The sequence below is a fragment of the Hippoglossus hippoglossus genome, chromosome 3 (assembly GCF_009819705.1).
Source record: "Hippoglossus hippoglossus isolate fHipHip1 chromosome 3, fHipHip1.pri, whole genome shotgun sequence".
NCBI classification, from domain to species: domain Eukaryota; kingdom Metazoa; phylum Chordata; class Actinopteri; order Pleuronectiformes; family Pleuronectidae; genus Hippoglossus; species Hippoglossus hippoglossus.
In genome coordinates, this window is record NC_047153.1 from 3,833,834 (window position 1) to 3,846,294 (window position 12,461).

Sequence of the window (12,461 nt, forward strand, 5' to 3'; positions counted from 1 at the left end):
ACGGCATGTTTACACGACTCATCGTGTATCGCCTTCTTCTTTTGGACACACTCGGGCTCATCGCTCCCTGCTGCCTGGCGGTGGAGCAGCCTGTCCTTCTGTGAGGACGGTGCCCTGTAAACAATCGGAGGCGCCGGTAATCGTGGTTCTGCTTGATTTCACCTGCACGGAGGCAGGCGAGCAGCTCAGGGGGGGGACATGGGGACAGGGGACGAGAGATGGACTGGAGAGGAGGAGGTGGAGGAGGTGGAGGAGGTGGAGGAGGAGGAAGAGGAGAAGAAGTGAGGTTTTGTGACACGGAGCTGAGCTGTCGTCACAAACACCGCGGCTCGAATCTGCTCATCCAGGACAAAATAAGATTTAAAGGACATTTGATGTGAAACTAATCAGGTGCTATTTTATATTTTTGCTGCTATGACGAGTGATCAGCCCCTCAACATTTGGTACAGTTCACTTTTACATGGACAGATTAAACCACCAGTTGGGCTCCGCAGCTGTAAATTTGTTCCTGGACCCGCTGCTCCACATGGAATACGGACCGACCCTGGATTTGCTTTTAAGATAAACCATAGACTGTATATATAAAGATGGACGACATGACAGCTCCTTCAAAAGTGAAGACAAATCAGCAGGGCAGGGCTTAAACCGCACCTCCTCCATGTAAGCAGGTGGGACGTGGGACAAACTTAAATGTCAAAGTACATCGCGATTGGTCGAGTGGACGTAAAGGCGAGACCTGGTTACTGCGTCACAACCGCAAACTCCAGGGAAGTGGCTGTGGCTCATGAGGTAGAGAGGTTAACCAGCCGGTCGTTGGTTCGATCCCCAGTCTGAATTCCACAGTGTCCTTGGGCAAGATACTGAGCCCCAGATTGCCCCTGATGGCTGTCGACAGTGTGTGAATGGAACTTGTACTTTAAAACACTTTGAGAAAAAGTGACATATAAATACAGTTGGTTTACCATTAACCAAATATAATAAATAAAGCACAAGGCGGTGGCACCCGTACCCGGCATAGTTTGGTTTCATTTTTGTACAGCAGGAGGAGGTGGAGATGCGTCGTCCATCTTTATTTATAGCTAATCATTTAGATTCTGTAGTCTAGTCGGTTTGTTGTTCACGGCTCACATGGAAGGTGTTTGCGAAAAAAAAAGCTTCAAACCTGCGACTGCTGTCTGCTCTCTGTCAATCAAAAGACGTTTCATTATAAAGACCCTTTATGATGAAACATCTTTTGACTGACAGACGGACTCAGAGTTTTGAGAGATGAAATCGTTTCAGGCCACAGGGTGAGTGCACATTGGGGACAAATGTCTCAAACAGATCAGAATATCTATTTAAAGATGGATTTGATAGTCGCTGATTTGTTCAGGCTCCAGTTTGCCGAGTTGTGGATGATGTCACCGTTCACCCTCATCTCCTCTGTGGGAGTTCGTCATGATCCATGACTTCATCCTCTGTTGTTCTGTGACTCCCATGGTGCACTTGTCTCTGGCTTTTTATTCTCTAGTCGAATTGCTTCCTGCGTCAAACAGGCACTGATAAAACTCGCAGTTACAGAACAAGCCGCTGGATTGAGACTTGTGAGGTCACTTCCTTCCTCTGGACTCCGTCCTGTAAGTGAACTCCATCAGGTTCGGCTCAGGCCTGCAGGGGAACTGGACGCCTCATCTGTTAGGAGCTGGAGCTTTTCACTTTGTGTGAACCCACAGAACAGCTCCTGCGTTTCAGAGCTGCAGATATTATCCTCAAGACGCCATTAACAATAAACTATTCGAGAATATATATCGTCAGGCTGTTATTATTTGATTTTGTTTAAGGTTGATATTAGTCTCTGGCTTTCCTTTGTTTACTCTGCTGCCTTCTCAATGAACGCATTCATCTTCTATACTCATCTGCATCCCACTGATCAATACCTGCCTTGGTTAACTTTCTATCTACGAGCCGCTCGTGCTCAGACTGAACGAAAGCAGCGGCCATTAATTTAATGCATCAGATGCTACGTGTATTCTCCAAAATTGTGGCATTGGGAGAAGAAAAAAAAGACACATCACATGTTTAATGAAAGTTTAATCAAATCCAATTCCAATTATGCATGTAATGAATGTGGAGCTCAGGTGTGACGAGCCTGGAAAACCCTGGCAACCTTCCCCGTGTACATTAACGCTTCAAAAATGGAGGTCACGCCGCTGTCAGGCTGGCTCAGCACCAGCCAATTTAATAAGCCCATCAAACACAGTTTGCAGAAGGAGGCAGATACGTTTTTCTTAGTCCTCATTTCCAACCGACTGCGAGATGCTAATGTTTATATTTAGATTCTCCGTTCTAGGGTTTGATGTTTCTTCGCCGCTCGCCTCCGACTGTACAACCATCTGGAGTTCTCTTCGAGCTGCGTCTCTTCTCTGATGCGCGGTCTCGCTGCTCCGCCGGCGGAGTGCACGTGGAGACATGTGGAATAATAACGCTCCGTGGCTGTGCGATGGATGTTTACCGACCGAGCACATTAATGGAACATGCTTTCATTAATGCGAACTGCAACCCAAGCATCTTTATTGCCGTGAGCTGTGTATTTCATGGGGTCGTAAATGAATTGCATTACCCCCCCCCCCCGGTGCCACCGCCACACAAAGGAGATGAACTGGCTGCTGCGGACTCTGTAAAAAGCTCACGCCACCAAAGGAAGCAGCTGTAATTTATGATGTAAATGAAAATATTTGCAGCATAATGAGAAGCACTTGTTTTAAAGTGCCAGGTCTTTAATGCTGCGTGTGACTGCAACACACACACACACACACACACACACACACACACACACACACACACACACACACACACACACACACACACACACACACACACACACACACACACGTGCTCCCTCAGCAGTTGTGCATTCATTCTCTTCTGGTGCCACGTTTTTTTTTGTTCTGCTTCTTTGGCTCCTTCTCATAACAAATTTTCGGCAAATTAATGAGAAATATAAACAGATGCAGATGTAAAGAAACTGTAAAGTCCATATTATCGCTGCCCTTGGGTTTGAATGGTTGTTTTGATGCCAAGGTGAATGAGTCATATTGTGCAGCACGTTGGTGTAAATGCGCTGCGTAAATGTTGTTTCCATTAAAATGTCAAAATGAATAAAAAGCCAAAGGAGGTTAAATTGTAAATGATGATGTTTCCTTTGGAGTTTATACTCACAGAATCAGCTCGTTCCAAAACAACGAATAGAGTCTGGAGAATGACCTATTATGACATTATGGATCACGTGATTAATACATGTGAGAGAGGTTTGCTCATATCAAACCGTAGATAAACGCCGTCTCCTCAACGTTAGCGGATGGGACATCAACCAAGTACATTTTCACTCAAAGATCATTTCTGTCATTTGAGGTCGTTCCTCATAAACTGGTAAATGTTAGATTTTTCAGTTTGGTTTAAATTTGTTATTTGATTCCATAAAAAACGAGAATCCAAGATATGTTGGCTTCATTTCTGGATAGTGGCAGGAAGTTTATTTATAGTTTCTGTAACTTTACTGTCTCCGTGTCTTCTCACCATCGTTCCTCTGCCTCTCTCGGCACCAGGAGGTGGTAGAAATTACAACAGGACTAAAAATAGCTGAACCCTGTATCCTGGAGATTCTGTTAATTCACAGCTAATTCACACCAGATTTTTGAAAGAAACATAATTGTGACCAGCTCATATTTGCTATTATTATAATGAGCAAATGTTGCTGATTGATGTTATTGGCAAGTAGGACGCATGGAATGAATTGAACGTTAATAGGTTAATGTTTGGGAAGATCCGGGGTCTGGTTTAATACGGGAACAACTTTAAAATTTAGACAAAACCACAAACTTTAACCAAATCCCACTAAACCTGCCACCTCCTGGAAACTCTGCACCCATTCATCCATTCATCCATTCAAAAATCCAGCCAGTATTTAGTTCGCCACCAGATCATAACTGGGGAAAAAACATTTAGTCCTAAATGTAATTTCCAGGAGGCAGGGTGGTAAAGTGATTACAGGACTTACATTCATCTCGTCTTTTATTGCTCCACAGCCTCTGTATGTTTAAATTGGTTTTCATTAACGTCTTTACACGGAGGAAATGTGTCAACGTTGTGTTTACAGCTTGTTTCCTCTGCTCCTAAGTGGCCGAGCAATCTGTAAGTTGAAGCAAAGGTCTGGTTGTAGGTTGAGGGAACATGAACTAAATGCAAAAAACCCTCTTTAGAATAAACGAAACGGTTGGAACTAGAATATCTAAAACATATGTACACCACATCCTTGGGCTTTAATTCAACAAGGGTGTAAATGATGCTTTGAAAAGAGGAGAGAACGAGCTTCAAAAAAGTCACCAGAAGACACAAAGGTTCCTAACTCCACGCTGCCCTGTCCAATTAGCCCTGTAAGCTCTGTTTTGTCTCCATAAAATCTTAATAAAATCTTTTTCCTCGCCGCACAATCGGCCTGCACGCAGTCGTGTTGCCGAGCAGCTGCGTGAGATGGAATTAATTAACCTTCGGGTCAAAAGAAAAGCGTTTCTCCAACTCCAGGTGGATTACGGCAGGAAAATCAGATATATTCATCCGACTAATTTCATGGGAATCCGTGTCCTCCGGGCTAAATGCTGTAACAGGCAGTCAATATATTTCCCCCCAGTGACATAAGCCAGATCTCCGTCGGGTTCGCATCATGTCAAGGTGACCAGCAGGAGGCGAGCATGACGACTTTGGCATAAAAAAAATATATAAATTCAAGGGGAAAAACCCCTTGAAAAATCCTGGCGTGCTCTGTTCTCTTTTTTTTTTACGGCCCTGTCACTGGTCATTAAATTTCACATTAGTGATGTGTTCTGCTTGACATTATTGAATGAGACAACGGCAGGTGCTTAAGCGGCGAGGACGAGTTTTAGATATTCATTATGCAAAGTTAAAGTGAATCACGAGGTGTTGGTTTCACTCGCAGGTTCACGCTTATACACACAGGGTCCGTCGCTTTCAGGCCACGTTTCAGAGACCGTCTTGAAAAGTACAGAGATCTGGGGAAAGTGAGACATGAACAGAAGATGTGAGGAGACGTCACTGCGGCGGTGTTTACTTCAGGAGGAGAGAGGGTCGGTTAAAAAGGTTTTAAAGATGCTATTCAGTCGGCTGACGAGTTGATTGACACAGAGTTGAATTCATATCCACATCACTCACGTCTTCTTACAGATGTGATATTGAACTATTCCTCATTCAAATGTCTAAAAACAAATAGACCTACATGTAATATATTGTGTTGACATGTGTACTTGCGTAATGTCCAGCGTTTCATTTCAGTCGCCTTTTAATTGCGTCATATACAATTTACCCGTGGATTCGTCCGTCGCTGCTTTAACTTCTAACGACTTATTTTCGACTTATTACGAGTCGTGTCAGATTGATTTTTCATCGGCAATGGAGGTGAAGACAACAACTCCCATGATCCAACGCTATTTCACGATGTCATCAAACGAGGTCGTTTGTTATTGCTTCGATTGAGAGACCCCTAGTGGCAGAAATTACATACTGTGCTCACAAAGATTACATGGGTCAGTTTGAATGTTGGTACAGATCTGGACAAAGGAGCAGATCCAGGATTGTTTATTAACTTTCATTAAACATTGTGAGATATGTTTTTTTTCTTATGAAAAGGGACAAAAGGCTTTGTAACATTTTGGATTCATCTCTGCTAAAAGTAATTACAGGGATTATTTTAGCTTGTCTCTTAGACCCAACGAAAGATTTAAATTTGCCTTTTTTTCCAAACATGACTAAATATTGTATTCATTATCTTCTTGTCCGCAGAATGGAGAAAGTTTGAAGTCACTGTCAGACCTGACTTACGTTTCCTGGAAAAGGTCTCATTCATCGGTCCTGTTTAGAATTAGTGACTTTTCTCGACAGTCAGATCACTGAGCCCCGGCTGTGTCTAATCACAGCCATTAGTAAAGGGCACTTTGATTGTGTTACACTAATTAAAGTCCCAGTCATGCCTTTTTCTTTTGTAACATAATGATTATCCCCTATGACACATGCTCAAACACATTTAATGCACTTCAGAAAGTGTTATTAATTATCAGTGTTTTCCTCCACACTTCAACACAGAAGTTAAGTTGAATTTCAAACAGGGTCAGAGCGGCTTAAGTTACAGCATCAGCACATTTCATTTCACTTCTATAAATGTTTGAGGTGTTTATTTGCCCGTCTGTCCGGGAGAATCTCAAGTGATAAGATCATCAGCGTGATGAGTAATAAGAGGTTTCAAAGGTTTGGATTAGTTTCTTTTTTAAAAGAGATACTAGAGTAAAGAGTATGTAATAATAGTGATAGAATACTTACTGCCAATACTTTTAAAACTCTGTAAAACTCTGCAGTAACTCAGTAATTCACTTTCTCTTTGCTATATACTATATACGTAAGAGTGGAAGAAGTACTCAGACCCTTTTTTTTAGTAGAAGTACTAATACCATAACATAAATATACTCCCAATTCACAATCCTACTTTAAATTGCATTCATTTTATCAGCAAAATGTACTTTTGTATCAATAGTAATTTATTCTGCAGTGAGAAAGGTCTTGTGAATATTTTGAGATTATTTCATTATTAAAATTATAATAATGAAGCTTTTTGAGGTCACACTAGTTTTATCTATAAATACAGTTTCTAGTAATCTAGAAATGTAAAATATATTTGTAATTCTTGTTGACTCTTCAGAGATTTTACATGTTGATAATAATATATAATATTTATTTATTATATCTTAAGAGCTCCCACACTGTCTGTGGTGAAACATCTTCATCTGTAAAGGAACCACAGCTGTCATATGAATTATTGAGACGTACTGGAGTTGAAGTAAAACATATCAAAACCAGACTGACCTTCAGTGAAGTGCACACGTCTCAGCTGAGGCCCAGCAGTCCCGTTATGAAACCACTTCTAAATTCAGTAGATCCAGGTTTTTATTTTGGTCTGCACCAAATAGATCAATGAATTAGTCCCTGGGAAACGTCTCGGTCTGATCCGTCCACCAACTTTTGTGGAAATCCGTTCAGTAGTTTTTACATCATCCTGCCGACAAACAAACAAACAAACAAACAAACAAACAAACATTAAAATGCTCAAAATTCAGTAGATGTACTTTGTTTGCTCCTGCGCTTCCTCCTCGCATATTCATTTTGTGTTTAATGTAAGAAGCTCATTTTACAGGCGCCGTGTTACATACACATACAAACTCAGCGTGAAGGGACACAAATCATTAGCCCCGAGGCCGAATAAGGCGAACAGTTGTCCACGTTTCAACCCGAGCAGAGGAATCAATGTGTATCCTGAGGCTTTATAACAGCATCTCACTCACGTTCAGACCTGACGCTGCAATCGCTCTTTTTCATAATTCACTAATTAGACCAGAACCTGGGGTAGTAGAGCTCAGACCCGGTGTCGGCTGTTATCTCCGGGAAAATCGCCGCGCTCACGACCGTCGGTGTAATAACTTTCCAGTGACACAATCGTTCATCACTGGGTCTGGTTATTGTATTACGCGGGGAGAGAATCCCCCCCTCGGATATTCTAACTGGTAGATCTTATCAATCTCTAATGGTTAAAACACCCCATTAATTATTCTGCGAGACCTGTTATTTTTCAGTCCACCCACCAAGCGACAGCTGCTGCTACTGATTTTTTGAAGCCGGTGTAGCAGTGCGTTGAAATCGAGTCCATTAGCCGGTGCTTTTTTGTGAAAATACAATTTCAATAGAAGCCATTAAATATAATATCACAGCTGCATAACGCCTGGTGGCAACACGAGAGGATTTTAACTCTTAACAGAATCACGGTATTTTAGAGACCATGGCAGATTTAACTGATTCTTAATATTCTAATCGTCCCGACACACAAACTAGATCATTTGACCTGGATGTAAAAAAAGCACGTATTTGCCGTTTGTAGGAGAACATGACACAGAGGAGATTCCAGAGACTTGAGATCTCACCAAAAATCAACATGTAGGAAGATCAACGTTCGACAAGTACGCAACAATCCGGTTGGTCGCTCTCATCGGCAACTGAGGGTTGAGATTATCGTGTTTGATATTTAACGATTCGAAATCCGCGAGACTTTCGACACCATTGGTGGCGTTCAGATTATTTTGAAAACCCCTCACACTTAACAGTAGTTTATATATCACACAGCAGACCGTAGGGGAAAACGTGACGGCAGCATCAAAGGCTGAATGAATCTGCTGACTGTGCGTTCACCTGCTCCTCGGAAGCCGAGTCGGGAAGTTGTTGTTCCGACTTCTGTGTGTTCAGGAGCTTTGAAGTCGGAATGTTTAAAAAAAAAACACAAAGTAAAGACAGCGTTTGTAATGAAGAGCAAAGAAACTATATCAGGTGTGACAGTCGTATAAATACTTTAAAGCATCTGCACATTAATGATAAAAACACCTGTATTTGCTAAAGAGAGATGGACGCACAGGATAGAGAATACTGCAGCCCTCAAACACATATACATGTCCATCCATCCATCCATCCATCCATCCATCCATCCATCCATTGAAGATCCCAGCTGGAACCTTCTTTCAGTGCAAACCACAGCATCACCACACAACATGAATGTTCTCTGCGCATTGATTTCAGTTTTCATATTGATTGTAGAACCCAGCCTGGTCCTGCACCTTCCGTCTTCTCTGGCTGGTGCTTTTATTGTATGAGTGAGGAGCTGTCAAGTGCTCTGACATGAGCATTGTGCTCGTTCTGAAGTGCAGGACAAAAGGCGGCTTTGATGGACTGAGCTTTGCCGGCTGTGGGTCGTAGGAAGCTCCGTGTGGTGCATTGAACCGGTGATTGTTACCTGTGCCGAGGTGCAATGAATCTGAGACTTTACAGCAGCTGCGTAGCAAAGAGAACATCAGCAGCAGGACTATATATATAACTTTTGTTTCTGTTGGGAACATATATAACTGACAGATTTTTTTTTTAAAAAGATATTCCGCAGCACCTGAACACCGCAGACTGCACCACCACAGAACCGGGGCGTTGTTGGAGGAGATTCATCGCTTATTGAGCTTTGCATCTTTTCCACTTATTCACTATCCATCGATTCGGCCTCTACATCTGTGTGTTTACACTTCTCTATAATTTCAACTGGCCGGCCGACATTAAACAGAATTAATAAGCTGCCGAGGCCGCCGGCGTTTTAATTGTGTTGCTCTCTCCTCTTTCAGCTCGCGGCCATTAGCACACTGAATAGTTAGTGATGCAAACCTTCCTCTTGTACTGTACCGTTAATGTAGTATACTTTTTTCTATCCCTTCTCATAAACTCTCCCGCGTCCCAGCAGCTCTGTTGACATTCACCTCCGCTTTATAGTTCAACGCAGGGAGGAAATCCACAGGAAGAGAAAAAGCTAAATAATTTCTCCCACTTGCTTCGGGGGCTCCGTGAGCACCACTCATTAATTAAGGGGGAATGCATTAGTCATGACTCCCACCAAAGCTTTTGCATATTAATGAGGAGTGTGTTCTAGTGAGTGTGCACCTTCGGAGCGGAGGCAGCCTCGGGCCTGGTCCTGCACTTAAAGAAACAGTTCACGGTTCGATATTAAACATACTTTAGCGATGCAGCTGCATAATCAGATGTTGTATTGTTCGTAATCATCTAAATTGGTCTGCGTCCTTAACCTGCTTGATAATCTCCGCAGCAGGAGTCCAATCTAAAAACATGTTGCCAAAAATCTGCTCCTCTCATGTTTGCGAGCGGCAGAGATCCACAATTAGACGAGTTGTTGTGATGACGCTTTTTTTTAAAAACATGTATGAATCTAATTTCCCCTTTTTTCACTAATGGCTCATTACCACTGCACCTCAGGTCAACTGCAGATCAGCCTCATTAGGACCTTTCGCTGTGGGGCCCATTAGTGGAACATGCAGTGGGTGTGATGTCACGTGCACGTTGGTCCTCGTGCGATTAACCTGCTGCAGAGCTGCGACGAACGGTGGACCTGAGAAAGCAGAGCCCAGAGAAATCAGTCACTCGTAGATTATTGATAAACTCTCACAAAGGACGGTTATCAGTGGTGGAGACATTTATTTGACATGTCAGGAGCAGAGATGAAGAACATGCCGGAAAACCACAAATACAACTTGTCCCTTTAGATTCAATCCACCGTTAGAGCTAAGCCAATAAAACGATGCAGATAAGTAATAAATCAAAATCACGTTAACAGAAGAATAAAAGGTTGAAAACACCAAATTAAAGGTTCAGGGTGTAGAGTTTAGTGACATCTAGTGGTGAAGTGTCATGTCGCAGCTGAATACCCCTCCCCCCCCCCCCTTCCAAACATGACAGAGAACCTGTGGTAGCTTCAGTTGTCATAGAAACTCAAAAGGTTAAGTTTGTCCAGTCTGGGTCACTGTACAGGTTGTGAAAACTTAACTTCCTTGAGTGGAGGTAATGAATGATTCAGTGTTAGGCTCCTGCTCATTGTCAAACTCTGATTTCCTTCTTATATTTCAGTATTTTTATCATCTCAGTTGATAATAATTCTTACACTGTGAAATCCGAATGAGACAAACCAGTAAAACACTCCAGCACTTTCTTTCTTAAGGTAACGATTCAGATATCGATCAGTGGAAACATGGATTTTGCCGCAGACCTACTTAGAGAAGTTTATATAAACTATTTACTTTCTTCACTAACTATGAGTTGCTCTTTTAATTCTTGGTAAATACAGAACTTTTCAGCCTGCAGGTGAGTCTCTGATATCAAGACGTTTTCCAGTGTAGCAGACTGCACCACAAACAGATGCAGTCAGACATCAAAGTCTAAACAAGTAGTTTCAAACCGTGGCAAACATCTGGAAAAGCGAAGTGAAAGCTGCACGTTTGTCTGCTGCAGCAATAAACATCATATTCCCTCTGGCCTCCGACGGAGAGAAAACCATAAAAGTCAAGTTCATGATACCAGAATACAAAACTCTGACCCGGAGCATCAAGCTGTGTGTTCCCCTCATGTCCAGTGAGTCAGCATTTCATGAATGAAACCTCCCCCCCACCACCACTACTCACCTTGCCAGCTTTCCTATAATTAGTCAGTTTTATGGTCGTAGAATTTATATAGTCCATGAAGGACTGTGTAACTACTGCAGAGAGAGAAATGCCGAAATAGCAAAGATGCCCAGGATCCGACCGAGCTGCGGTTCCACTCCGTCGGCCGCTGTGGAGACTTCGTCCGGCGCGGTGCTCGGTCGTATGCATCTCAATGTTGTTGATTATGTTTCTTTTGGTTGTTGTAAGAGCTTTGTTGCCTCGTTCTCATGTGTGTGTCCACGCCACCAGTGTGTGTTACCGCTACTCAAAGAGCACAAAGGAAAACGACAAAAACATAACAATCAGCAGATCTTTCCCTCGTCTGTTTTTGTGTAGAACTTGTGTCACAATGAGAAAAGAGGCAAAACACCCTCAACTCCAGATGCTGCATCGTTTGATCGGCTTTTTCCAACCCGGCCGACACAATCGTTGCCAAATCGATCGGAGCTCTGTCACCTTCGTTATCCACGTTTAGATCCTGTCGTTCACTCCGTGATATAACGAGAGAAATGTCGTCCGTCTCTCACTTTGCGATAAAGAGCAATAATCACCGTGTCAAAAGTTTTCAGCAGAGATTTCCCTGCGAGACGTGTCACTGACAAGGAGAAACATCACCTTTTCTCGTGCTGTCTTCACAATATCAAAGTTCCTCTGGCGGCGCCTGCGAGCTGGGAGGGGCGGGTTCCCCACATACGGAGGTTTGAGTCCTGTAGCTGGTTCAGGTCCAACACTTTGCTGCGTTTCTTCATTTTCCTCTCTCCCCATTTCTCACATATTGATTGTGCTATTAATAATGAAGAAAACCCCCCCAAAAATATATATTAAAATAAACAATTCCCATCACAGGTCATGCCCAAGCTTTTCAGAAGCAACTTGAATGGACGGATATTATAAACAGTCACTGATTAAAATAGTTATAATAGTATTACAATAGTAGAAATATTGAGATATTTAGAGCAAGATCAACCTTTTTGTAAATGTTATATGTGATATAATTCATTGATGTTTTGTCTCACTGGTATTTAAGCCAACATCATGAAGGTAACGCCGACGTCCTCTCCCTCTTCCTCACAGGAAACCCTCTCATGCACACAGCTCTTCTGACTGTGCACTCTCCCCCCCCCCCCCCTTGTGTCTCTCCCTCAGAGCATGACGAGTGCGCCAGCAGCCAGAGTTTGTGCGACGAGAACGCCATCTGCACCAACACCATCCGAGGACACCTGTGCACCTGCAAGCCGGGCTACGTGGGCAACGGCACCATCTGCAGAGGTAAGCTCCTGCCCGGGTAACGGCCCTGGAGGTTTGACAGACTCAGACCCAGACCCAGACCCCCCCCCCCCCACCACACAC

General features: G+C 43.0%; 1 protein-coding gene across 1 annotated transcript in view; it reads left to right on the top strand.

Moving 5' to 3' along the window:
- The window catches only part of LOC117758418 (protein kinase C-binding protein NELL1-like), a 208,801-nt gene that overhangs the window by 147,621 nt on the left and 48,719 nt on the right, over window positions 1-12,461 (top strand). Inside the window, exon 14 of the mRNA XM_034580078.1 lies at window positions 12,258-12,380. Within this exon, the coding sequence (XP_034435969.1) occupies window positions 12,258-12,380 (123 nt within the window). The remainder of the gene's footprint in view (window positions 1-12,257; window positions 12,381-12,461) is intronic.